The sequence below is a fragment of the Tachysurus vachellii genome, chromosome 20 (genome assembly GCF_030014155.1).
Source record: "Tachysurus vachellii isolate PV-2020 chromosome 20, HZAU_Pvac_v1, whole genome shotgun sequence".
Taxonomy (NCBI): Eukaryota; Metazoa; Chordata; class Actinopteri; order Siluriformes; family Bagridae; genus Tachysurus; species Tachysurus vachellii.
In genome coordinates, this window is record NC_083479.1 from 11,758,348 (window position 1) to 11,784,035 (window position 25,688).

Below are 25,688 nucleotides of genomic sequence, written 5' to 3' on the forward strand. Positions count from 1 at the left end.
TTGAATCGAATATATATATTTAGTATTGTAATTCAAAACATTTTTTTTTTAACTTTATTGTAGTATTGTTTTGAAATTCACATTAAAATGTAATGTACATTATTTATAAAGTTAAGATTTACTAAAGTGCAAATTTTTAGTAAATTGAGTTTAAAAGAAAATTAATGAAGTATTTAGTTGTTCTTGTTTGATGGATGATCAGTTGGATCTCTTTGGATAACTTGGGGGTTAGCAGTCGGCCGTATTTGCTGACGAGGCCTGGAATATAGACGCTTGCTCAGTCGACCAGCGTAATTACGCCACCTGCAAAGGAGGAACAAATCAAAATATATCTGCAAAATTATTTTTTCATTAGGAAATCATGTTTCTTTTTTTAATGTAATTATCCAGCCGGTATCAATTCTATAGTGCTGTTCAATTATTTTTTGGTCAGAATGCGTTGATTAATTTGCTAGCAAACTATAGGCTTTCATTAATGTGCTCATTCTAATATGTTAGATATTAGATATACATATCTACATAAAAGTCTAATAATAAATAAAATTCTAACAATAAACAGATTTATTATGAAGATGGTTAACGTTCATAAAAGGAGTCTCCAGTGTTAATGCTTTCTACCTAAAAGTCTCAAAACAGGATTTCTAAGTTTCTTAGTAACATGACAAGCTGTATTTTACATCTTCTCAACAGCTGTTTTAATATAAATGAGAAGGGAACAGGACCTGACTTGCTTCATGGACGTTCCACATCACTAAAAATCACTAAACAAAACTATCATTCATAAATAAAAAATTGCAATCAGTGGCAAACCATTTTGGTATAAAAGAAACTGAACCCTTTAGTGTGTGCTATTACAGGATAATCAGCTTTTGAGAAGTAATCACATCACCCTAATACCATGCATAATCTATTTAATTCCTTATTTGTCACAATTGGACATTTTAAAAGCACAGATATATTTATATTTCTGGTCTATACATCAAACCACATACAATTTAGAATCAGTGGCATTCTGGATATTTTTACTTTAAGTTTATTTTGTGAAGTTTGTATACAATATAACCTTCCTAAGCTTGTGTTTGTCTAAATGATTAGGACAAAGATTGCTAATTATGACAAGCCTCCCTGCCTAACATCGACCCTTTATAACCGAGATTGTGAGAAATTTCTTCCTACCTAGTAGATTTTTATACAACAGCCAAAATAGCACATTCACCTTTCCAGTGCAGCATTGTGCTTATTAATTCGCTCTGCCTCCTCTCTTTTCTCCTCTAACCAGCGTTCCAGTAGCTCCTCTTTCTCTTGATAAGCAATAGCCAGCTCCTCCCTCAGTGTCTTCTGCTCCAATTGCAATGCGGCCAACACCTTTGACTGACTTTCCAATTGATACTCATACTCAGACAGCTCGTTTTTAACACAACATGCTCCTCTAGCCAAAAGCACAGCTTCACTGCGGTAACGGCTTATTCTACAACGCAAAGACACATAATTTATAACAAATAAAATCAACAATATGTGTCATTTCCAAACTCTAACCTGTGGATCACTTACTGTGAGTGACAGTACTGCAGCTCTGCTTCCTTCATGTAAAGATCACTGGTCAGGTCTGAGACTTTTTGGTGAAGCTACAGGAGAAATATCATTTGCATCCAACATCCAGCATACAAAGTCATCAACAATCAACAATCTCCTTCTATTTTATTTGTTTCCCTCTTGTTTACCAACCCCCTGATTTTTCAGATCCTCCTCTATAAGCTTGCGAATTATCTTTCAGTCCAAACTCCATAGCAATGAATGCCAAAATAGCATTTTAAAATATTCCTAACTCGTAACCTTTATCTCTCCTCTTGCAAAAAGTCTGTCTTCCCATTAGATTTCTACAATGTGTGTAAATACTTGTGTATAGGTGTTATATCTCTGTGTACAGGTGTTATATTTGTGTAGCAGAAAACAAAAAATCAGCGAGGCCTTAAGCAGCTCCTATATAAAATAGTGCGTGTTTAAAATGTACAAAAACAAAGCATAATTTTTCCATTTGAATGGAGTACTATTAACCAACTATGAACCAACTGTGGACATTTTATCAGCAGGTAAATATCAAATTATTTCTTAAATTAAAAACTGAAAAATAAGCAAAGCATGCACTTGAATTCAAATTATGTCTATGGAAATTGGGTAGAAAATGTCTTAAAATAAATGAGTGAAAAGACACTTTATTATTGTTGTGTTCTTCACTTTCCAGACATATTTACTATTCAAAATAGCATTTTAACCAGGGCAAATTATGAGACGCATTTCTGTATTTTAATGCATTGTATGGGCTGATATTCATCACTCATCCTTCCAGAAAAGTCCCAGATACAGTTTAGTTAGACACTGAATGTATGACAATGTTTCTAGAGGAATCTTTATTTCTAAAGCAGTATATGAAAAAATAATGATAATAAAAAGCTTTTATAAAATTATACCTTTTTTCTGACTTGCTCATCTTCTTTGAGCTGCAGATAAAGTATGGATGGATTTTTCTCCTCACCTGGGCATTGCAATACTCCATTTTTATTTAGACTCCAGAAAAAAACAACATTAAAATATTAGATTGGATCCAGATGTTTAAACGTGATACAATATTTCATTTTATTATAGAATATATTATTAAATTGGTGGGAAAACGTACACAACGTTACCTCTGTGTTCTGCCTCTCTCCAAATCTTCCAACACATCTGTGTGCAGACTTAACATTTCTTCTAATCTAGACACTAGACAGTAAAATATTCATTTAAGAAAATATTTAACTGAAATAAAGAAAAAAGCTGATAATGCTGACCTTTAGTGAAGAGTCCATAGAAAGGCTCTTTCTGACTGCAGTCCCTGTAAATCAGTGCTGATCGCACGTGACTTTTCCAAGCCTCCATAATCAGGCTTCACACTAACAACACACTTATATTACTGACAACAAAATAAACCTTGTTCTTTCGTATCCTTTCCTGTAGTACAACACGCATGTAGGACGTGCTATTTCTTGTAAAACTGTAGCTAAAAGTCTGGTTCAAAGAGCACGACTCAATCCATTCATCTTAAGGCAGAGGATTCGCGTTTTCTTTTAGTTTGTCCTACTCGGCTTTCCGTCACTCGAGTGAAGCTTTGTGTATGTTTGCTTAGCTTAGCCTAGCTGTTGTGGTTTTTATACCAGATGAAATGTGCTGTGTGTCTGTTTAAAGTAGAAGTACGTGGGTTGTATTTTTTGTTGTTGTTATTTAGATGTCCGTTGTAATGCTTTGTTTACTGGACGCTTTTAAACGCTTTAGCATGTTGTGCTAATCACGTGTTTTCTCCTGTAGATGCTACAATAGAGAGCTGCAACATGGCCAATGACAGGTTACGGGCTCTGGAGGATGTGGAAAAGGAGATCGCTGTCGTTCTTCAGTGTGCAGGTTTCTGTCTCAACTACTTCCCTGATAGTTTATTAAAAACTGTAGCTAGCTTCCTTTAGCTTAGCCACGAGAACCGTTCATATCACAGTGCTGTCAAATTCTCACTTCTGATTGGTCAGAAGATGTTTATTAATTTTCTCAGCAGCTCTGACTGTAATATCAGCTGTAAAACAAATCATAGGTTCACTATAGTTTCTACAATATCAGTTTACACAGGGACTTGGGGATATGTTTTACATAAACTAAGACTAATATTAAACAGATTTAAAGCTGGTTTGTAATTTATAGGGTGACCTTTTTCTATAAAGAACGTGTATTAAACGTTTCATGGTCAGAGAAAGGTAGCAATATCAGTGCTTTGTACCTTTTGTAGTATGTTTTCTGCTACAGTAGATGACATGAAAGTCATTAAATTTTAAGCCATTGGAAAAAAGAAATGTCTGTTTAAAGAAATGTCCACATACCTTGTTTATAGTAACATAAAAAAAAAGTCAGGTGAAATGTAAACTTTTACAAATTGAAATATTTGGAATAATTCAGTCAGGGACATGCTATTACTGGAAAATAATCATCTTTTACATTTCAGCATCCCAACATTATTTTCCCTATAATAACTAACCCCAGATTTATTTATTCATTCATTCATTCATTCATTCATTATTCACTGATCCTGTGTGAATGAACACTGTGATATTTCCACTGAGGTATTTTCAGTACATTACAGTAATATTTAAAGGTGATAAAGGACAAACGTATTCTCTGTTCACATCTCATTTACAGTCTTTGCAGTAATGTTAATTAATGCCTATTTTTTTTAATATCCTTTGAATACTTTAGTTATAGTTTTATTTATCTATTTTCTTTTCAAGTCAAAAAGTCACACAGATTTACTTACATGTGAAATATCAATGAGTGGCTGTTTCTGCTTGGCATGAAGTGGCATAAAGTCAATAGAAAAGATAATGAAATCATTTGTCATAATTGTTTGTTTGACAGTAAGTAGGCAAACATTAACAAATAGTTCCAGGCTCATTTACAATCACAGTTTTTTTTGTTTTTTTTTAGGAACCATAGTGCTGGAATTGTCCAAAGAGAAGCATAATGCAAGTTTGTTAGACCGGCAGCTCAACCAGTTTCAAACCTCCATTAACAGGATTGAGAGTGAGCTCAGCTCTCAGATCCGCTATCTCACACAGGTAAGCTTGTCCAATTGGATGTCTCCATAGATTCATGTTTCTACAAATGTGCAACACTCTTATAGGATAGGATATTGTATTGGACAACCCCGTGAAGGACACTGTGAATTTTATTTTGTTGAATAAATTCATTTGTATATAAAGTTATAAATAGAAGTACATGGTGAAAGACTTGCATGCTACAAAGGAATTTTACACATTTGTGTGAACTTAGCAGAGTAACTTTAATTTGTCTGAGGCACAAGTGTGTGCTTTTCCTTTTTCATTTGAGTAAAGGTGGCGACTGGGCAGCCGCATGAAGGCTCAACGTACTCTGCACGAAAGGACTGCCAGATGGCCCTGAACCGTGCAGAATACGCACGTGTTAAACTGGGAGAACTAAGACGCACCTGTGAGACGATGCTCGACCCCCAGACATGACGTACATGCAGTCATCATTGCTGTTGTACTGGAACTGTACAAGCATGACATCTAGATTTACTTTAGCCATGTCTGAAGTAAATCCTGTTAAAAGACTTTTGAACCTTGACTTTGTGAGAAATATTACTTTTGAATTGTGTACTGCTTTCTGTGAGGTTACATTACATTATCATGTTGTATACAGAAATCAGCTTACTTTTGTGACACCTCACTCTTTTGTAACGAATAAATAAAATGATTTTTTTTCAACATGTTTAACTGATAAGTCTTTTATTTCCATTTTATTTCCACACTGCAATCAAAATCACATTCGTGTAATGTAGACAGGGAATGGAGTGAAACACAGGCGGAGGAAATACAATTTTCAATACGAAAAGATGAATACATAATTCACTGAATAAATAACATTTTTCTTACTCTAAAAAGCCACACATTAAAACATAAACAGGTTTTTATACTAGTCACTCCTTATAGTGCTGCAGAATAATTTCTCATCAACAGCTGCCCTTTTTGTGGTTCAGTGATTTATTTATTCTACATTCTAGAATAGAATCTAATAGAATAGAATGGGGGCACAGAAGCGTTTATTAATCGCCACATATACATTACAGCAGGAATTATTTTCTTCACATACCCCAACTGAGGAGGTTGGGATCAGAGTGCAGGGGCAGCTATGATACAGCACCCCTGGAGCAGGAATGGTTGAAGGCCTTGCTCAAGGGCCCAGCAGTGGCAGCTTGGCTGTGATCCTCCGATCAACAACCCAGAGCCTTAACCAGTTGAGCCACCACTGCCACTACTACTCTTCTCAGTCTGGAAATATTATTCACTGGGAATGTTTAATCTTCAAATACATGCATAAAAACATTTTAAAGTGTAGAATTGTTTAGCTTATCACCAATAGATTACACATCATTTGTATCTATATTTTCCATGTAACATTTTCTAAAGACGCAAAACTTGAACTGCTACTACAACCAATCCTTTTTAATAAATAAACTAATCTGAAAATAAATAATTTTGGGAAGATTTGTGGACTGCTTGACATCCTCCACTTATGTCACCATGTACTCCTGCCGCTTGTTCAGGCGAACCTGGCACAGAGAAATCGCACCCACTCCAACATAAACGGCAGCAGCAATGAAGCAGTTGATGGCCACTTGGTTGTACAGGCTGTAGATTGCCTGGGGCGGGTTTTTGCTGTTGGTATGAGACAGGAATAAGTGTTCTGTTAGACGCAAACTATATTGATGCATTAGTGACATCCAGGAAAGGAAAGCAAAACCTTCATAGCATTGCTCAAGAAAAAAGAAACAGAAATTAAAAAGCAACTGTGCAAAATTTTTAATCACTTCTAGCACAGGTGAGTATTGTGATACGCTGACATCTCTGTATGCATAATAAGTGTGTGACTTTCCCTGCTTTACCGTGACAATATTTAATGCTCAGGTGTTACACCGAATATTTACCGCTCAGGGTTTGCATGCTCATGAAACAATATTAGTTCATCATTATTGTTCATTTGGATTGGCACAGTGTAGTGTTCAGCCTCTAAACTTTACTGTGTGGGTTTCCTCTGGGTTCTCGGGTTTCCTCCCAGATACATTGACTATTCTAAACCACGGTTCTGAGGTTCTAAACTGGGTTCTCTCTGGAAACCCCTCCAGGGTGTAGTCCTAACTCAAACCCATTCAATATTTTATTTGCATTAACAACCTAAAGAATAAACAAGCCATTTATTTCATTCAAAACATTGCAGGACAATATAAAAGTTATTAAGCAGTCACCAAAATATAGACATAACAGCACTAATTTTGCCTGTTATGGTAGAAACAACTCACTCGTTTCTGATGTCTTCCTCAGTAAAGGGAACGTCCTCGATCAGCACAGCGGATTTTGCACTAAAGAAGATCCCCAACATCGCCTGAATAATAACAGTCTCATTATCACATAACCTTCAACACGGTAAATACAAAAAAGTACAGAAAATGATCAACAAATTAGACCAGAATGGTTTGACCTCGGTTTGATTATGATCGCCTCAATGCCTTTAGTAAGCAATGCTAAGTATCAGTGTTTGGTATTTAGCATTTTAGCTAGCTAACGATGACGGAGATGAAGGCGACGCTTACCAACATAATGACTCCCCAGATGCTTAATACAATCCCACAGGCGGCTAATTTTGGGCCGCAAAATAACAAAGACGGCATCGTCTCTGGGTTTTTAGAAAAAGGTAACACTACTGCAGACTAAAGACTTCAATGATGGCGAACGCTATCGCGAAAATGGTCGCAGGTCGACTCGTTTTCCACTCGGCTTTTTCCGTTCGCTTTCGTCTCTGCATCTCGTTTGATGACTGCTGACCAATCGGATGCGACACGCCTCGTGTTGCATTGTGGGATTGCATATCTTGTAACCGTGCTAACAGATCAGAGAAAACAAATGTTGGTGTTATGACTGATATAATTAACTCGTTTTAAAAAGAAATTAGTTGTTTATTAATTACGTTAGAGTTTTACTCTAGCTATTTAGGAATGAATTCTATGTAGTTAGTTAATAAGTTGGATATCTTGCAGCAGTAACGTTGTGTAGCTGGTTAACGGTTAGTGACTCAGTAAACTTTACTAGAATGACTTCGTCTTCAGCAAAGGTAAGAATGTGGACCTGCTGCTCATGAATGGGAGATAAATGTCATTTTGGGTTACATATCTTATGTGCTGTAAATAGGTGGGTGAAATCTTCTCGGCGGCTGGTGCTGCCTTCAGTAAATTAGGGGAACTCACAATGCAGCTGCATCCAGTAGCTGATTCATCTCCTGCAGGGTATGAACCGACTCCGTGACTGACTCACTCACTCACTCACTCTCTTTCTCGCTCTATCGCTCTCACTCTCTCCTCTCTCTCTCTCTCTCTCTCTCTTTCTCTCTTTCTCTCTCACACACTCTCTCTTTCTACATTGAAGCAGGAGGACGTTGTGACTAGCAATGTCCTCCTGTGATGTCAGTGCAGTACACAATCACTTCTCACAGAAATAACAAATATATACTGACAATTGTGTTTATCTAGTCCACTGAAAGGCAGTTAGCAGGGATTTGCCTGAGCTTTACTGCAATTACTTCTTCCCTGTTTCCACACTTCTCTCTAGAGCCAAATGGACAGAAACTGAGATTGAGATGCTGCGTTCAGCTGTGAGCCGCTTTGGTGACGATTTGAACAATATCAGCTCAGTCATTAAAGAACGCACAGTGTAAGATATAACCCGCTGATTTTCTGTTCTGTCTGTAGTCAGGATGTTGAATTTTCTTTAACAGCAGCTTTGACAGTTTTGCAGCTTCGAAGTAAATAATTTGTATAGTAATAACTTACCCAGGGACTTCCACAAGTTTAATTGTTGATATGGTGATAACATTTTCTATCAAAAAACTGTTAAATAGTACATAGGAACCTCTTTGCTATTACTCAGTAACATAAAACACTTTTTCGGAATAAACTTGGAAATAAATTTGGGCTGGAGACAGTAACTCCAGAGTGTCTGGTTGTGTTTTGTTCCTTTACGTATGGCCTAGGTAGATCAAGGTAGAACAAACCACCTAATCGCACGACAGCATAACATTTAATCTGTTGCTTTCTCAGTGCCCAGATTAAGACCACAGTAAAGAGGAAGCTCTATGAGGACAACAGAGTCCCTCTCTCATCAGAGTCGCCCCAAAAGACAGTGAAGAAAACCACTGTTGCCATGGCTACATCTCCAGCATCCATGAATCCATCGGCAGCTGTGAAAGTAGGATTGCAGGGTGCTGCTTCTTTGCCACACACAATTAAAAAGCCCAAAACTGCAGGTGAACAGTGTAAAAATGCCTTTCAGCACATAAGGCATTTTTACATACTTCATGTACTTCTACAACATACTTCAAAAAGTGTCTTGATTCCTTGACAAAGTAGTGAGTTAACTGAATGATCCTTTACATCAGATGTGACACTCAGTGCCCTGAATGACTTGGATGTCAACAGTGATTTGGTGGATATGGAAGGATTAGGAGAGGGTTCCACCAAAAAAAACAATTTTGATCAAGGTAGGAGTGTTAGCCTTATGTCTGTCTGATTTAATGGACAGAATCTTATGACTGAATAACTATATTTTGAGGTGTGTGTAAAATTGAATGCAGTGACTAAAGGATACATCTTTATACTTTGTGTAAATGTTGTGTGTGTGCGCCCTGGTATATTTGAGAACTGTTTCTGAATGTTTTAATTAGTTATGGTCATGGATTAGCTTTGATTGTTGATTGATTCGAGCTTTACACATACTGAGCCTGATTTATTAAGGTGAATATGAACAAAAAGAATTCACAGCCTATTTACAAAAGAAATGTGATGTTAATGAAAATCCTGTTAGTAGGCATAAATTCACATATAACACAGCAACGTGACCCTCATTTTAGACTTCAGATCGTGTGACAGACTTTTATACATGCAATGGTAGAATTTATATAGACACCTGCCTAATTACATTTATATGCAGATCATCCCCAAACTGTTGGCACACATTTGGAAGAAAACAATTGTATACTTTAGTATTAAGACTTTACTGGAACTAAGAGGAGCAAAGCTAGATGCATATGCTCATGGCACCATGGAGGTTATTATAATAGCAAAGGGTGAATCATCTGGAATGGTAGCCCATAGCACATGTAGGTATGTTAGTCAGGTGTCCACAAACTTCTGGCCATATAGCGCATCAATTACATGTGTGAATGCAAAGAAAATCAGTGTTCTAGAAAATTGCATATTAATAGAATTACACTGAACTCTTTTTATTCTTTCTTACAGAATGTCTGACTTTGGACTCCAGCCTCATAATGAATTCCAGCGACCTGCCACTACTTTCCCGGTGAAACATTTCCCGATTTATTATTGAACTACCAGAAGACCAATGCAAATACATAGATGCGACATAAACCTTGGTTCCTTCATGAACCCTGGTAGATGAAAAAGGAGATTCTCAAACTCTGACTGATTTTTACAATACCAGAGAGATATTTTTCAATTTGCTTGATATGTTGGGCATTAAGTGAAGACTGGCTTTGAACATGTTAAACATTTCCACTGCATCGTTCAGATCACCGAGTAAAACTCTTACAGGTGCACAGCTTTTTTCTTTTGTATTATATTTTTAAAAACTCTTTATTGTCAAAGAGGGATATGATTATACTCCCAAAGAAGTTTATCCATTGGGTCTTGACACAATGTATAATCAAATAAAAAATGTTAAATACAGTATCTTTTATTTTCCTGATCGATATATACAATGTAAAATACAAAGTCTAAGGTGAACATTTTGTATCTACTAGAAATGAGACATTACCAGGTACAGAATTATGCTTCGAGGGAATGAATATATTTTTATATGCCTCATTGCTTTATATTACAGTTCATAAAAATACATCTTCCTCTTCAGTTTGTTGTGGCTACAACATATTTACATCTCAAACACAAGAGGCAAGAGTTTTGTGTGTGTGTGTGTCATTTTATAGATTGCTCCATGTGCTTACAAAAATTAACCCAATTCCCAGCCTCATGCTCCAGCTTTGTAACAGTCACTGATTAACACTCATTCTTCATCCTTTTTTAAAAGAAGACATATAAGACACAGAGACTCCCATTTAAGTGAGAGAAATAAAGGACAAAATGTACAAACCTAAAAAAAAACAACAAAAAATGTCTGAACTTCAACCAAAAACAATGACGTCCAAGTTGCTGAAAAATGCTTTCTAAACGATTCTGACCATTTCTGACTTTACATAAATAAAACATTTACATTTAAATGATCAATATGTTCATTTTAGAAAGAAGAAAGAAAAGGAAAGAGAAAAAGCCACAGAATGCAGGGAAAAATGATTGAGTCTTTTTCCTATTCCGTGACGTACTTATATCTATATTGCACAATCTTTTTCAAGACTCAAATTCAGATCCATTGGTATTAATTTAAACATGTACAACTGGAGACTTTGACAATATGTGCAAATGTCTTTGGAATTACTTTACAAGGCATTTCATTGTACCAGCAATAAAGCTAAAACGAAAAGCAAAAAAAATAAAATAAATCAACAACAGGAAAAGACATTTAAAATAATCTTTCAAGAAAGTTCCTTCTTATATTTGCAAAGTGAACTAAATGCTGAAGTAATATTAGGTCAGAATTTAGCTGCTGAGATGCTAGGCTGAAATGTAACATGGTCGATTGCTGATGTTTTTCTAGTCAGTGTGTGATGCACATCAGTCTTCCTCCTGCTGGTTAAAAACTGCTTTGGAAGCATTTACACATTTGTGAGCAAAGAAAATCAAAAAGTCTGCAATCAGCAATACTGTACATCTGTTCGTCAGTTAAAAAAAAATACAATAACTCTTCCAAAAAACATTGAAATATGTTCCCACTTATGTAATGCAATTTAGACTTGCATAATAACGTCTAACACTGCGCGGAGGAAATATGAAAGATTATCTAGCAAATTTAACCATGTCTTTTTTTTTGACATGTAATACATTAGTCAGTCAGCTTGTGTAGCTTCATTTGTGTTCGTCAGGGTCACGTGGGTGCTTTTGCAAAACAAATGCGGCCTGAAAATAAATATGGCAACATTTTTTGCTAGTAAAAACATGTGCCTGTTATATGGTGCAAATTATCCTAGGTTTGCTTCATCAAAAGGAATATATAACAAAAATGAAATGAAATAAACATAAATGACCCTTTAAAACTATGATGTAAAACATATGATACAGGAACACAATTGTGGTCTAAACAGTCTACTAATCTAATGAGAGTCTGTTGATTATGATTAAAAAAATACTTATTGGAAGACCTTGTACGTTGTGGGTGAGAGGAGATGTACGTGTTCTAAACCTGCTGAAAACTAAAGCCAGGGGGACAAAAACACCATCATGATCATGATTGCTGAGTGTAAATGAAAGAAAACCTTTGCCCTGGTGCAACTGAACTACTTATAAATCAGATGATACTGGGCTGTACTGCACCATTCCTGGGATTGAGACATTTTCCATCTTCACTCATATGACGTAAAATCTTTTTCAATAGTTCCCTCAAAAAGATTTTTTCAGCAAATAATGTGAAAGTGAATACATTCCTTAAAGCACCAGGTAGTGAGATGGAAATCTGATGGTTCTGAACAGAGCCCAGGAAGTGGTGAGTGCAAAGGCAGAAACGTCCTTACTGTGGTTTATATGCCTGGGTGTTGGGATGTAAACGGTGAGGGAGGAGAAAGCGAGAGAGCGATGTTCTGAGGGCTTGGGCATATAGGTACAGTGCTTGGGGGAGAGTCCACTGACTGGGAAACACTAGACAGAGAAGAAAAATAAAACACAACATTAACACTACAGACAGAGTAGAGAGAAAATAAACCTGTAATTTAATTTTCACAGCTGACCGTGTTTCCATTTTTTAAGGCCTCACCTGACAGTACAATTAGTTATGTGGGCAGGACCTGTAACGCCAGCAACAAAGAGCTTTTTAGGCGGACCATCGGATTCTACTCCACCTGATCAGGCGGATGAAAATCAAGAACATGCGCAAAGTTAAAAGGAACATTAAGACCTTTTATTTTAAATAGTTTATACCTAGGACATAAATTTGGTGTACATCCTTTTGACAAACTCAGTTTTTACCTTTTCTTTTTAAAGGTGCAACCACTGGCCATCTCACAGATGAACTCACTGACCCCCTGTAGGAAAACAGCAATATGCGTTATGCTAATAGCATGATGAATGCAATGAAGATGGAGGATTAATCCACTACTGTGTGTAGATGTATTTAATCATGATCATGTTACAGAGGTGCCAACATTGCTAACAAGAAAATCCTAGAAGGCAGAAAGCATGAACAGAGGAATTTTTGGTAAGAAATAAATGCATGTTTCCTGTTTGTGGTCTTTTCCCCTTTAGAGAACTAGATTTACTGTCGGCCCAATTGTATATGTGTTTAGTTTGAGCTGTGTTTTACCTATTTACTCTAACACACCAAATTGAAATAAAACTCAACAGCCATTCCTGATTGTTAGAGCAAGAAAAAACATCTGGACTGGTGGCATTCAAGGACCATGCTTGATGTTGGCACCTCTTATTACAGAATTACAGGTACAGATGGTAACTCAAACTTCTACCTTTTCTCAGAAATGTGTTGTCTTTGTGACAACAGAGTCAAATATGACCATAGTGGACTGAACTAGCTTCTATAATAACCAGAACTCACTCTACCACCCCACCACTACAGTACTGTGCAAAAGTAGGCAGGTGTGAAAAAATGCTGTAAACAAAGAATGCTTTCAAAAATGGAAGTGTTAAACATTTAATTTCATAAATGAACAAAATTCAGTGAATGAACAAAAGAGAACTCTAAATCAAATCAATATTTGGTGTGACCACCCTTTGCCTTCAAAACAGCAGCAATTCTTCTAGGTACAAAATAACACCAAATATTGATTTGATTTAGATTTTTCTTTTGTTTGCTCACTTTGCATATCGTAAATTGACAGAAATAAACACTCATTATTTATATTTCTGAAAGCATTCTTTGTTTACAGCATTTTTTCACACCTGCCTAAAACTTTTTCACAGTACTGTACCTTTATGGAAAGCTATATTTTATTATCCAAGAACCAAAACTGCAGAATATAATTTAAGATGTGGCCAAAATAAAAAAATGGTAGCAGGAAAAGGGAAGCTTTTATCTAAATCATTAACATCCTGTTATACCCTGATTTGTCAGTTTTGACTTCATTTAACATTAGAAGAAGTCATTACTGCTTTTCAGCTGTAGATATTATCATTATGCCTGGTTAAAGCACTAAGAACTCAGTTTCTAGGCAAATGAGAAATATGCAACAACCATAAGCAGAATCCATTATGATTCTATGCAGCACATAATTCACAGTAATTACACTAACGATTGGCCCAGAACACAAAACTCTATGAGATATCAGACTGAGAAACACCAACACTATCACTTATGACTCCAGGGCTTTTATGAAGAATAAAATAATCATTTAAATAACCACAATACAGCCCCATTTAAAGTAAGAGTTTGATCCTTTCTAAGTACTCGTAGGATGAGTTATAGACACTTCAGGCGGTTTTAATGTCAGCTGCTTAATTAAGTTGTTAAAACCAATTAAAATAAAACACAAACCACGAAGAACAGATCAGATTAAAACACCACAGGAATATGTGCACTAGCTTGAAGAAAAGAAAAGCTTTGTTTTTTTTTTATTCGTTATGTTTTGAGGAAATTAATGTCAACAACTCAAGTAGCATACTGTCAATTCTAATAAGATATTTTATTGTTGCAAAACAATTTATTTTGCAAAAGAATCATTAGTGCAGAATAAAAATGTATAAAGCTGCATGCACTGACATAAAAATTGTCCATGACCAAAACTGCTCGAATTTGAAAAAAGATGAACTCCCCTTTAAAAAAAATTACCAAACAAAATAAATAAATTCAGAAAAAAGTTCTGTTCGTGGTACATCAAGAAATTTTTAATATTCCAAAATAATGTTAAGTACACTATTAAATGGTCATTTTTCATTCATTTATTTGTTTGGAGAGAATGAAACCTACCCCCTGAACCTTCTTGTTGGACTGGGGGAAGAATTTGGAGTGACTCCAGAATCTTGGGAATGGAAATCCTATGACAGAACGAGAGTGAGGAAGAAAAATGGTTTTAAGATTATCAAAAAAAAGTGATTAAATCAATGTGGTCCATCATACTCACTGGTGATAGATGCCCATGCCAATGAGTTCCAGGAGGTGAGGGGATTGTAGCTGAGGCACTGTATAAACGAAAGAACAAAAGAAAGAAAGAAAGAGAGAGAGACTTAAAACACTGCTTTGTTTGCTGTGCCAAAATGTTATATTATGTTTAATTCTACATTATTTAGAGAACTATATGGTTACCTTTGTCTCTGTAAACTCCCTCTAAGAGTGAGTTCCATATTCTCCATCTGCAGCATAGAAACCACCCTGTGTCAGTACAATAAAGATAATATGCAAACTATGCCGGTTTCTCTAAATTAGCCGCAGAATGCACCTAAACATGGAGCTCAAACCAGACTGACTGGACATGAGTAGTAAACCACTTCTGTTCCGCAGAGTTTACTCTCACCTGCCGTCTGTGATCTGGTCTCTCGCTGCACAAGGAGAACGGAGAAAAAGGCAGGGTCTAGAACAAAAAAGGCAATTCATTGATTTTTTCCGGGCAATGACTGACAATATGACAGCTCACCCTGATGCCTACTATATAAATAAACAAACACTCACTCTAGAGGGGCAGCTTGGGTTTACAGACACACTGCTCCGACGATACCGGGCCGAAGTGTTTGAGCTGAACACTGTCATTCCGTCACTGTTGGGAAATTTTAAGAGATATGCAAGCCATTATAGATTCACTAGAGAATTGGGTTATGTTATGTTATATCCTACAATTTTAGCTGCATGCTGTACTACTTTACATGTACGCAGTAACCAGATACGAGACAGGATTACACAAGTCACCTAAAGCACGTAATAAGTACTCTCATTATGCAACACAGGATTGCACAAGACTTAACAATTTCACCACAGGGATAGCTCAATGCTTTAACTTCTGAGCTACTGACTGGAAGACTGAATGTTCAGATCTCAGCACTGTCAGGAAGCCAAATAATGGGTATTTTAACCCTTAAATTCCATCTCTATGCTTGGCCATATGATCAGTTAGAGCCATTTTTTACAGTGGTCTGAGAATGCAAAATACATGCAAACCAGAGCACAACAGGAAATTCACAAAAAATAACTAAAAAACGAGAAATGCATCATTATAAAAATCATCAACATTAACTTGGAAAGACTATTGAGTCCTTATTGAACATCACATGTGCACACAGCATATAACTAAAGAAGGGAAAATAAATTGCACTATATTAGTCTGTCCAGGCTACACTATGCTTTCATGTGAAGTTACTTATTTTATTATGGTGAGGAATAAAAAATTCTACTGAATAACCTGGCTACCTGTAAACATTTTTCATTTCATTTTACTTTTGTAGCACTTCGTAACAGTCACTGTCATACAGTTTTAGAGAAATCTGGATTTAGATTTAAATCCCTAATGAGCATACAAGGACTCTTTGAAACAACATGAGGAAGAAAGCTTGAGAGGAGATGAGCACGATCATGAGTCATTACTCTTCCACAACCGTATGCTGTAAAGTTGAACACTACTGAGTGTGTTCATTAATTTGTCACGTTGCATTTGACACAGGCATCTTTAATGCAGTGCAAAGAGAAACTAGTTAACATCATTTTTAAAGCCAAGGCCTTGAAAAAATAAGCCTGAATAAAAGCATTAGTATTCTTCATCCAGTTATCTGATTTCTGTGGTGTCTCAGATTGACGAAGACTGGAAGCAATCAGCAACAAGTGTGTGATGTTTAATAAGAACCTAAGCTTTAATTGCCATTTTTCCTGTTTTGTTTTCACAGTTGTTATTGTGATATTCAATTCAATTCAAACTTATTTCTATAGCACTTTTAACAATTGACTCGAATGTCTCAGAGCATCCTCAGCTTTACAGAACGTAAACATAAAACTAAAGGTTAATATAAAGAATAATATAAAGATTAATATAATACAAAAAAATTCATGATTAATATTAGATATATTTAAATGTGTTTGTATTTATCCCAAATTAGCAAGTCTGATAACAATATTACTTTTTTGTTTTTTGATGTGTTTTCTATATTCTAGTGATTTTCTTTAATGTGAATTGCAATAAAAAAAAGTCACCGTACATTTTTTGGGTAAAAATCATTTGTCAATTGAATAAATATACATGCAAATTTCCAAAGTTGTAAAAATGATGGCATAATCCACACTAAAAAAATGTGATTTTATCATCACCCCTTGTCTTAGGCATTAGATTAAATAAAAATATAAATATTCACATCTAAAAACTTTACTGATATTATTATTATAAAATATTTTTATAAATATATATTAACATCATTATAAAATACTATTATAAAAATATAACGTCATTATAAAATATTATTATAAATCTATTATAATGTCATTATAAATGTACAGACTCTTTGGGCCACACTTTATGAGTCTTATTATTATTATGGGTCTTGCTTATTATTACTATCACAACGTCTGAAGAGGTTATTAAGGATAAAGAGATCGTATACAACTTTTATTTAGATGTAAATGTGGGGTTTTGTTTTTCTTACCTTACATTCGTGATCATAGGGGCGCTGTTGGACCTCCGTAAAGCCCCTCCACCGTTCCCTCCAGCTGCGCCTGCGCACTGGTCCACTTCCATTCTCTCCATGGCTCGTTGGTAGACCGGAGTATGTTAGAAGCAGGGAGCCGGACTGAGCGCGCTGCACAGCGGCGTGTGCTTTCAATTTAACGCGGCGAAAGCCTGACCAGCAGGCCGCACGCTAAAAGTGCTCGGTCCAATTTAAAGCCGCCTGATAACTGAGCGGGGATTATTTCAAGTGGTCCCTAATCAGTCGCATTCTGTTAGAAGTTGTAAGGTTTGATCATAGGACACGGTTTAACAAACTCCCCTAACTGTTTATTGCTGAAGTAAGTTGAGCTCCGACAGGTTTAACAGCCGCTCGTATAAACGAGTCACAAGTAGTTTTGACACTTAGCGAAACTTTCACTAAGCTCTTCACATTACGTTACGTATTAATATCTTTTTAAATCCGAAATTCCTAAGTATAAAAAGCTTGCGAGCAGAAGAGAGGGCTAGTGAGCTAGCCACGAAGCTATTCCTCAAGTTTAAGTGCTAGTTTGTAAAGCAGCCGAAAAAAGCCGAAGCGCAAATCGGCAGAACTGCGAAAAAACCAAGTTAATCAGACTCGAGCGTGCGCGAATTTACGCTTTAAAGCGAACGGCGAGGCAAATCAATCACGACATTAGTCTGGCTTTCATTAATATAGAACATTTAAATATATATATATATAAATATATAAGACCATATATATATATATATTTATTACCCGCAACCAAATAGTGATGGTCTTCTTCTTCAACAACAGCGCCTCCCACCGGCCATGAAGAAAACCGCACCCTCGATAGACACGTCTGATTTCTTTGATTAATTCTCTCATGCGGTTTACTTATGTTCACATTGCGTCTAAAAGAGCAGTTGTTTAACAAGAGATTACATGTACTTTTATACAATTAGGATTTTTTTTTAAAAGGAAGATGTACAGACTGTGTATTTAATAGCAATAGGCGATGGACGACTGAATAAAGATATACAAGGTCCAATGAATGGATTCCTCTGAATAATTCTACAGAAATGGTAAAATTGTGTAAAAATGGGATTGATTTGCTTTGTATTATTGATTTGTAGAACCCAAATGAGAAATATTTATTTATATTATATATATTACATAAATTTTGGATTTATGTTTAAATTGATGGATTTGCAAGGTAAACAACAAAGTAATAGATCAAATAGGTCCCCGTAGAAAACTAAAAGCAAAAAAAAAGTTTGATGAACATTTAACAAAACAGGGATTAGCTGTTCATCAGGAGGAATCTTGTTCATCGGTTATAATTTGTGGCATTAAACGATCATTAACATGCAGGGAGGTCACACATAAGGGTCAAAGTAATCCTAATGGATTATGCTTTATTCTGATCTTGTGCTAAGATCGGGACAGGAAAGAGTTTAGCTATTAATACCATACATGTCCACAGGCTATGAATTAGTAACACCGTTTCCTGTTTTCGTATCATTTATTGACTTGTTCTTATATATTAATCAATCTCATTAGACTCCGTTTGCTAAAAGCCATTATAGGGCTTGTATTAATTAAGGGAGAATAATGTAAAAATCAATCATTTTAATGCATTGGTTTGCAAACAATCATTTAATAAATAATTATTGAAAAGTAAATGAATAAGCAGTTGTTTTTAAAGTCAAAGCAGTCTCAGCATTACAACAATTATGGAAAGTAATAAAATGTCACAAGATTAGAATGTCTCGATGCAGGATGCAAATAACATTTTTATCCCAGGCTGAGAAATAGCCATGTACTGAGCAGGAAGGTAATAAAATACATCTACATCAGCACAGAGAATTATTATTCTCTTATCACTCTTTTAATATTAAGTTAACAAAATAAATAATGATCAGTATTATTCAGACACTGATAGTTCATAGGAAATCCACCATGCACAGGGTTTGGTTATGCTCACAGTCTTTTGAGTGATTCCTGAAGTTTTGGAGGCTCTCTTCTGATTATATGTATGTTTTTCACCTTGTTCTCCCTTTTTAGCTACTACATCCTTTGTCGGTCCTCCAATAGCCCTTGATGGCCAGACATGGTGCATGTGATGACTGGTTTCTGTCAGTCCACAGCAAGAGATGCCATTGTCCCCAGTGAGGAAGTAGAGCAGAGCATTGAGCCATGAATTGAACGACGCCAGGGGTCGAGTGACTTTGTAGCAAACAGAGATAGCGTGCATGGTGTGACACTCTGCGTTTCTCTGTTTAAGAATGAGGTACAGCGTCCGGGTGATATGGAATGGCAGGAAGCACAGCGCGAACAAGAAGGTGATGGCAACGATTGTTTTGATGGACTTGCGTCGCCTGCTGATATATGGTGCGTTCTGAGAGCAAGAGATCGAGATCGAGATTGAGGTCTGATTGTTGGGGCCCCTTTCATTATCACCGACCTCCTGTACGTATGGTTGGGTGTGCAAGGTTTGAAAGATGGTTCGAACCACCTGTGAGTAACACCACGCAATGACAGTAAAGGGAACAAAGAAGCCCAGAAAGTGAAGAACAATTCCATATGGAATGTACTCCGAGAATTCAGTGTCTGTTGCAACATCAAAACAGTTCTTATACATCTCCAAGTCCACTTCATTTCCCATTGTTGCGTTCTTTCCATTTATGTCTACTCTGGGCAAGTCGCCAGTTTGAGCAAAACGAAAAATCGGACAGGTGAGCAGAAACACCACGACCCAGACCATAGCGCATGTGCTCTTTGCGGCACGCTTGCTCTCCAGCGTGATGGTTCTGATGGGGTGGCAGATGCCCATGTAACGGTGCACAGAGATGCAGGTGAGGAAAAAGATGCTGCAGTAGAGGTTAAAATAAAAGAGGAAGCGTACCAGCCTGCACATAAAATCCCCAAACACCCAATGGTCATGCATAACATAACTTGCCACCAGGAGTGGCAGAGACAAACTGTACATTAGGTCCGTGGAGGCCAAGTTGACCATATAAATTAGTGAGGTATTCCATCTGCGGCCACTGCGATAGGAGCGCAAGAGAACAGTGGAGTTTAGGACGATACTGAGTAAGAAGGTTATAGAGTAGCACAAGGGTAAGATGATGTACTTGTATGACTCATCGTTGCTGCAAATGAGCGGTGCTTTCAGGATTAAATCTGTGTGGTTGCTCGAGAAACTAGAGTTCGTGTCTCGCTCCAATGAAGCAGCTGCCATGGTGCTGGAGAAAGCAGTAGTAATCAGCTGTTTAGGGCATAGATACTGAGCTTCATCCTACACCTCTTCACTGCTAATGATTAGTCCTAATTACCTTTCCATGTTTCAGAATCTTGAAAGTACCTCTTCAGATTTTCCCAAGTGCTAAATGTAATCCAGAGTCTTTAAAATAAACAAACATTGTGTAAAAGTATATTAACATTTTAAATGAGACAAGGATTCCACATTCAAAATTTCTTCTGCAGCTCTCAAGTGTCCTCATCACATTAAGTGTTAAGCATTTGTCCTGACTGGCTTGTATCCCTGTAGGAAATTCATGCTGACCAAATTATTGTGCTGATTCAGCCTTACTTGGTCTATTAACCTTTCAATCAGTAACAGGCTTTTTACTTCAAACTCTCTATTCATACTTCTAGCTTTTTTTTGCTGAACAAAAACCCTGCAATTTTCAATTGCTGACCTAATCTGCCATAGAAAACTGAACAGGAAATACTTACAAGTCTGGAAAAAGTAGCAATTCATCCAGTCTATTTTTGCAGCTACACTTAAATGCCACAGTTCCGCCGACACCAATGGCTAAATATCAAGTGTTTGTGACACGATTGTCCGTTCTTACACCGCAGCGGCATGTGGTCTCACAGGTACACTTTGGTAAATAATTAATATCTATTCATTCAGACAGAAATGCTGAAAGGAAACCCAATATGGTATACAGTACAGTGTGGCCTTTTAGAAACACAAGAGAAACAAGGAATAGTTTGGTTTGTTTACATATTTATGTCTGTGTAGTATAACAATTCAAAACAGATTCGCTACAAAGAAACCTGTCCATCTACTCAGCTGTAATAATAATAAAAAAATACATAACGTATCTTAATAATGCCTTTTTTTTCCAGTGAGACAGTTACAATTTCCTCTCCATATGTGCTGCTTGTTATTCTGATTTTCCTGTTGCTCTCGCTCTCTTAGACCATGTCTTACTTTGCTTGGCTGAGCAGCTGAGCTGTGCAAAGCTGAGAGATCATGTTCATTAGACACTGACATTCACTTCAGTAGACATGCTATGAGGTAGAAAGTGAATCTTCAGGTAGTTGTAAGTTAGAGCGTATTTCTCTGTGTCGAGGTTTTAACAGTGTCGAGTTTTCGTTCTTCCTTTGTTTTGTTTTTCGGGGTAACAAAATGCACAAATAGAATAAATGAACTTAAAGTGCTCGACAAAATAACCAGGTAGGTAGTTAACAGTGAATAATATTACATGGCGCACTGAAAGCATAGTATATGCAAAAATATCCCTGCACAATAATCCAAAAATGTTTTAACAAACGCTAGTAAATTTAGTCAACATTACAAATTTATTGTTATATTACTTGTCAATTTTTTAAGAAAAATACTTAAAGCTTGCATTAGTTTTTTTTTTTTACAGTGAGAAGCCAAATATTCAGTAGATGCTATAATACATTACAAGCATTTAATTTTCCCATTAAGTGGTTAGGGATCACACATACATTTAATAGCAGCTTTCACAGTTTGTTTGGATGGAAATATACAATATGAAGAGTGTGCTTGTTTCGCTACTCTTCACACACATACAGTTTCTCACAATAAAACTTGTGACTAAAAGAATTACATTCACATAGTAAGCAATATTTGTGTGAGCAAAAAAAAAAAGCAAATCAAGACAAACAGGATCATATGGCTTTGTTAGTGTAAAGTAGAAAAAAACATATTTTTATATAATACATTGCTGCTTTAATATTTGTTTTGCCACCATTCCAAAAAGGACTATCATATGCTAACCTATTTTATAATATAGGCTAATTATAGCTTGATGTAAGTCACAGTGACGTCATATCCTGTACATCTAGGAGCATAGCATCTTGCGTTGTCCGTAGATTGTCCCTCACCACGAGATGCTTCACTAATTCTGAGCTCAGGTCTGTAAGCATAAATAATTACACAAAAATGCAGAAATTTGCCAAGTTATCTGATATGTATTTACAAATAAAATGCATATTCAAAACCCATGAAACAAAGTAAAGGATACTAACCCTGAATGTCTTCATGAAGAGAAGTCTTGAGGGCATTTAGCTGAAGCACAGAGCAGGTTTGCAGGTCGCTGTGGCTAAGCTTTCTTCTCCTAAAGCTCTCATCCTTGTGTTTCAGCTGCTGCATCATCAAAACACACCAGAACAATGTAGGAACAAGCACAGTCTAGCACAAAAGAGTGAATGACTCACTGATATGACATCACAGTATATTATATTGTGCATAGCTGGAATGTGTTTAAGGCACCTGTTGCTGCCTCTGTTCAGCCCAAAGCTTATCTCGGAGCTCACTCAGAGCTGCTCTCACTTCCTGTTTCAGGCCAACAGATTGTCGCCCCTGTCCCTGTGACTCATGTGGCTTCTGAGAAAGCAAAGAAACACCCTATTAACTGCTATCCTATTTATATTTAATGCAAATGCAGATGATCTGTGGAGCTGTGTTCACCTCTTTAAAGGATGGTCCTTCATCACCCTCATCACTCTCGCTGTCGTTGATAAAACACAGCTGTAGTTTTTTAGGACTATTAAACCTACAAACAGAATATAAGTAATATTTGATGAATCCTGTCAAAATTATGCTTCCAAATCCTGGAGTACAAAGATCATTATAAAAGGTGATGATAAATTATTTTAATTCTTTAGTGATGCTTATATGTTTTAAAAGCAGGATTGCCTCAATCCAATTATTTGTTTCATGTAGCCTTTGAGATTTTGAGAAATATAATAATGCTAAATTTTAGCATGTTTATTTATTTTGTGACAAATCAGTTTTTTTTACCGATATTATAAATATTAGAATTATATTTGTATATTATAACTTATTTGCCTTATTTTATTTATGTTTTATTATTTTAAATATCTCAGAATATTTTGGCCAGATTTTATAAATATTTTTTAAATATATTTGTCAATTTTAAGCTACTTTTGACACAAAGCAAATATTAGTTATTTATTTTATGGAACTGTAATGTTTAGCACATTATATTAAAGTTATCAACCAAGTCAACCAATTCTGTCATTTTATAAAAACATAGATGTCCCATGAACCATGGTGTCCAACATCACTATGAACATTAAGAATTTTGTGAACACCCTGGGTCCATTTTTTTGTGCGGTACCTAAAATGACATACCGAGATGTAATGCATGGAAAACGATGTCCTCCAAGATCACCTGCATCTTCCCACTGCTTTCTGTTAAGTGACTGGTGCTTTACTTGTGTCCAGGGACCTGGCACTGGTTCTTGGTCTGTTAAACCCATGGACTGGAATAAGATCACAAAAAACCCATGAAATTTAAGATCAGATTTTTTACAATAGCTTTTTATCTTCAATAATGTTTCATATTAACGCTTTAACAAACAGACTAAGAGAAGCCAACAATGTCTGAGAACAGAGGCTTTAAAAAAACATCCGAACGGTCGTCAAACCTCAGCTCTTTTCCTCCTTTCTTCCTCCTGTTTCTCAAGCTCTGCTATTCGCAAACTTAAGTCCTCCCAGTGCATAATGGGAAGGTCCTGGTCTTGTGTGTAGGGGTCATGGTGATGCTGAGGCTGGTTCTGTGCCATAAGGCTGTCACCAGTAAGAGCAGGATCATCAGCATTCTGTTCTTCCTGCCCAGTGCCGTCCACCTCCTCTTCCATATGCTGATCGGTGAGGAAACTTATTTAACACTGAAGCCACTTCACTCACACTGAAAACTTCATATATCAGCAATAATCTTCAATACATCTGCATCTTAAATGCAAGCTTTTTATATAATAGGGGACATAAACAAATGTAAACAATGAGGGCAAACTTTAAGATCTCACACACAAACTTACAGTGGAACATTACTGAACAGATTATAACGTGCTAATTTTGCTTATTAATGAATAAAATCTATAAATACATAGCAAATAGAAACACTTTGTAAACTTTGTGCGTCAGTGAAACATTTTTTTTTCTTAAATGATCAGCATTCAGTTGGAGAGAGAAAGTCCTGAGGATCATACCATACATGCCTTGGGGATTTTTCTAAGGGGGCGGATGACATGAAGTCAGTTCCTTACCTTTCTTTATCGCTATGCTGATCTTGACACAAAAACTGCCATTACGGTCCAAAAGCCACGGTACATCGAAAAGGACAAACGCACAGAGTTTAATTAATTGCGTTTATTTGTTAATCATTCCTCCTCTTTCAGGAAACCCCCTCCCCATCTTACATTTCCAGCCGCCCCGCCCGCTCGAGATCCTTCCGTGGCCCTGTTTGTTTTAAGCGAAACTTTATAAGCGTCGGAGAAGTTTTATAGAATGATGACGGTTTCTTTCCCCCCACAAAACAAACAAACAAACAAATAAACATACATACAAGTTAAAATCTGCACTCTACGTACCGCACATGAGCTTTAGCTACTTTTGTAAGCTAAAGTGGAATGGGCGGCCGGACTGGGAAGGTTGGGGAGAAACTTAGGTGTCCAATTTCACAATGTTCGGAGATGACGCCTGAAAACAGATGGAAAACCTCAGAACTGTCTCGCGCACTTCACATAGCTGATGAAGACAGTGTTTATTATCTGACGGAACAAATGCTCATTCTCTATTCACACATTATTTTAGTCTAAATATTTGTGGCTTAATAATTATATATTAATATATTACATAACCATATATCTATCTATCTATCTATCTATCTATCTATCTATCTATCTATCTATCTATCTATATGATTATGTAATATATTAATATATAATTATTAAGCCACAAATATTTAGACTAAAATAATGTGTGAATAGTATATATATATATATATATATATATATATATATATATATATATATATATATATATATATATATATATTAGATTATACTTTATTTATGCTGAATCTTGATCTTTCTTACATTTCCTATTTTTCAATCCTCTGACATGATGATACCTTTCAGAAGTCTTCAAGGTGTTAACTATATGCACGTAAAGGAAAAAAAAGCTTTTATCATATTCTAAATTCTTATCAAACTGAATGAAAAGCATTTTAACAGGACATAATTGACATTTGGGACTGGCTGGAATTTGAATTTACTTCTAGCA

The 25,688-nt window shown here is 36.1% G+C and overlaps 7 protein-coding genes across 9 annotated transcripts; 2 read left to right on the top strand and 5 right to left on the bottom strand.

Annotated features, from left to right (window-relative positions):
• Window positions 1–4: 4 nt before the first annotated feature.
• Window positions 5–3,179, bottom strand: si:ch1073-143l10.2 (uncharacterized protein LOC565165 homolog). The gene is made up of 6 exons (XM_060895863.1): window positions 2,826–3,179; window positions 2,685–2,757; window positions 2,469–2,565; window positions 1,552–1,625; window positions 1,217–1,468; window positions 5–303 (listed from the first exon to the last, which is right to left on the bottom strand). The coding sequence occupies exons 1-6, from the start codon at window positions 2,911–2,913 to the stop codon at window positions 174–176; spliced, it is 714 nt and encodes a 237-aa protein (XP_060751846.1). The 5' UTR covers window positions 2,914–3,179; the 3' UTR covers window positions 5–173.
• med11 (mediator complex subunit 11) lies at window positions 3,091–5,297 on the top strand. The gene is made up of 4 exons (XM_060895867.1): window positions 3,091–3,224; window positions 3,340–3,432; window positions 4,498–4,628; window positions 4,905–5,297. The coding sequence occupies exons 2-4, from the start codon at window positions 3,363–3,365 to the stop codon at window positions 5,046–5,048; spliced, it is 345 nt and encodes a 114-aa protein (XP_060751850.1). The 5' UTR covers window positions 3,091–3,224; window positions 3,340–3,362; the 3' UTR covers window positions 5,049–5,297.
• A 4-nt stretch (window positions 5,298–5,301) lies between these two features.
• rnasekb (ribonuclease, RNase K b) lies at window positions 5,302–7,391 on the bottom strand. Its single transcript, XM_060895868.1, has 3 exons — window positions 7,181–7,391; window positions 6,890–6,972; window positions 5,302–6,248 (listed from the first exon to the last, which is right to left on the bottom strand). Exons 1-3 carry the CDS (start codon window positions 7,256–7,258, stop codon window positions 6,104–6,106), a joined length of 306 nt encoding a protein of 101 aa, XP_060751851.1. The 5' UTR covers window positions 7,259–7,391; the 3' UTR covers window positions 5,302–6,103.
• A 43-nt stretch (window positions 7,392–7,434) lies between these two features.
• c20h17orf49 (chromosome 20 C17orf49 homolog) lies at window positions 7,435–10,492 on the top strand. Its single transcript, XM_060895866.1, has 6 exons — window positions 7,435–7,698; window positions 7,776–7,870; window positions 8,193–8,294; window positions 8,681–8,886; window positions 9,019–9,120; window positions 9,878–10,492. Exons 1-6 carry the CDS (start codon window positions 7,678–7,680, stop codon window positions 9,940–9,942), a joined length of 591 nt encoding a protein of 196 aa, XP_060751849.1. The 5' UTR covers window positions 7,435–7,677; the 3' UTR covers window positions 9,943–10,492.
• Window positions 10,493–11,439: 947 nt separating this feature from the next.
• On the bottom strand, window positions 11,440–18,126 carry LOC132863195 (P2R1A-PPP2R2A-interacting phosphatase regulator 1). The gene is made up of 9 exons (XM_060895865.1): window positions 17,330–18,126; window positions 15,378–15,462; window positions 15,223–15,279; window positions 15,015–15,061; window positions 14,833–14,890; window positions 14,679–14,746; window positions 12,728–12,783; window positions 12,516–12,600; window positions 11,440–12,400 (listed from the first exon to the last, which is right to left on the bottom strand). The coding sequence occupies exons 1-9, from the start codon at window positions 17,428–17,430 to the stop codon at window positions 12,283–12,285; spliced, it is 675 nt and encodes a 224-aa protein (XP_060751848.1). The 5' UTR covers window positions 17,431–18,126; the 3' UTR covers window positions 11,440–12,282.
• Window positions 18,127–19,033: 907 nt separating this feature from the next.
• Window positions 19,034–20,576, bottom strand: LOC132863460 (P2Y purinoceptor 3). The gene has a single exon (XM_060896272.1). The coding sequence runs from the start codon at window positions 20,574–20,576 to the stop codon at window positions 19,260–19,262; it is 1,317 nt and encodes a 438-aa protein (XP_060752255.1). The 3' UTR covers window positions 19,034–19,259.
• Window positions 20,577–21,393: 817 nt separating this feature from the next.
• Window positions 21,394–25,104, bottom strand: im:7136398 (schwannomin-interacting protein 1). 3 transcript variants are annotated; one of them, XM_060895918.1, is made up of 7 exons: window positions 24,671–24,980; window positions 24,050–24,265; window positions 23,754–23,884; window positions 23,067–23,151; window positions 22,869–22,982; window positions 22,625–22,739; window positions 21,394–22,512 (listed from the first exon to the last, which is right to left on the bottom strand). In XM_060895918.1, exons 2-7 carry the CDS (start codon window positions 24,260–24,262, stop codon window positions 22,412–22,414), a joined length of 759 nt encoding a protein of 252 aa, XP_060751901.1. In that variant the 5' UTR covers window positions 24,263–24,265; window positions 24,671–24,980; the 3' UTR covers window positions 21,394–22,411. The 3 variants fall into 3 exon arrangements, with proteins under 3 accessions (XP_060751901.1, XP_060751900.1, XP_060751899.1); XM_060895917.1 differs by lacking the exon at window positions 24,671–24,980 and adding an exon at window positions 24,995–25,104 and having other exon boundaries at window positions 21,398–22,512; window positions 22,625–22,742; XM_060895916.1 differs by having other exon boundaries at window positions 21,402–22,512; window positions 22,625–22,742; window positions 24,671–24,978.
• Window positions 25,105–25,688: the final 584 nt, after the last annotated feature.

Excerpts from the sequence above, each read along its gene's own strand:
- LOC132863460 (XM_060896272.1), bottom strand. The coding sequence starts at position 20,576 with ATGGCAGCTGCTTCATTGGAGCGAGACACGAACTCTAGTTTCTCGAGC.
- c20h17orf49 (XM_060895866.1), top strand. The coding sequence starts at position 7,678 with ATGACTTCGTCTTCAGCAAAG. Across the intron at positions 8,295-8,680 it reads GTCATTAAAGAACGCACAGT|TGCCCAGATTAAGACCACAG; the intron begins GTAAGATATAAC and ends TTGCTTTCTCAG. Across the intron at positions 9,121-9,877 it reads AAAAAACAATTTTGATCAAG|AATGTCTGACTTTGGACTCC; the intron begins GTAGGAGTGTTA and ends TCTTTCTTACAG.
- LOC132863195 (XM_060895865.1), bottom strand. The coding sequence starts at position 17,430 with ATGGAGAGAATGGAAGTGGACCAGTGCGCAGGCGCAGCTGGAGGGAAC. Across the intron at positions 15,062-15,222 it reads GACCAGATCACAGACGGCAG|ATGGAGAATATGGAACTCAC; the intron begins GTGAGAGTAAAC and ends TCTATGCTGCAG. Across the intron at positions 12,784-14,678 it reads CCAACAAGAAGGTTCAGGGG|GGGGTCAGTGAGTTCATCTG; the intron begins GTAGGTTTCATT and ends GTTTTCCTACAG.
- im:7136398 (XM_060895917.1), bottom strand. The coding sequence starts at position 24,262 with ATGGAAGAGGAGGTGGACGGCACTGGGCAGGAAGAACAGAATGCTGAT. Across the intron at positions 23,152-23,753 it reads TTTCCATGCATTACATCTCG|GTTTAATAGTCCTAAAAAAC; the intron begins GTATGTCATTTT and ends TTCTGTTTGTAG. Across the intron at positions 22,513-22,624 it reads TCTTCATGAAGACATTCAGG|ACCTGAGCTCAGAATTAGTG; the intron begins GTTAGTATCCTT and ends TTATGCTTACAG.
- si:ch1073-143l10.2 (XM_060895863.1), bottom strand. The coding sequence starts at position 2,913 with ATGGAGGCTTGGAAAAGTCACGTGCGATCAGCACTGATTTACAGGGAC. Across the intron at positions 1,469-1,551 it reads CTGCAGTACTGTCACTCACA|AATAAGCCGTTACCGCAGTG; the intron begins GTAAGTGATCCA and ends TTTGCGTTGTAG. Across the intron at positions 304-1,216 it reads CACAATGCTGCACTGGAAAG|GTGGCGTAATTACGCTGGTC; the intron begins GTGAATGTGCTA and ends CCTCCTTTGCAG.
- rnasekb (XM_060895868.1), bottom strand. The coding sequence starts at position 7,258 with ATGCCGTCTTTGTTATTTTGCGGCCCAAAATTAGCCGCCTGTGGGATT. Across the intron at positions 6,973-7,180 it reads TCTGGGGAGTCATTATGTTG|GCGATGTTGGGGATCTTCTT; the intron begins GTAAGCGTCGCC and ends GTTATTATTCAG. Across the intron at positions 6,249-6,889 it reads GAGGAAGACATCAGAAACGA|CAAAAACCCGCCCCAGGCAA; the intron begins GTGAGTTGTTTC and ends TCATACCAACAG.
- med11 (XM_060895867.1), top strand. The coding sequence starts at position 3,363 with ATGGCCAATGACAGGTTACGGGCTCTGGAGGATGTGGAAAAGGAGATC. Across the intron at positions 3,433-4,497 it reads TGTCGTTCTTCAGTGTGCAG|GAACCATAGTGCTGGAATTG; the intron begins GTTTCTGTCTCA and ends GTTTTTTTTTAG. Across the intron at positions 4,629-4,904 it reads AGATCCGCTATCTCACACAG|GTGGCGACTGGGCAGCCGCA; the intron begins GTAAGCTTGTCC and ends ATTTGAGTAAAG.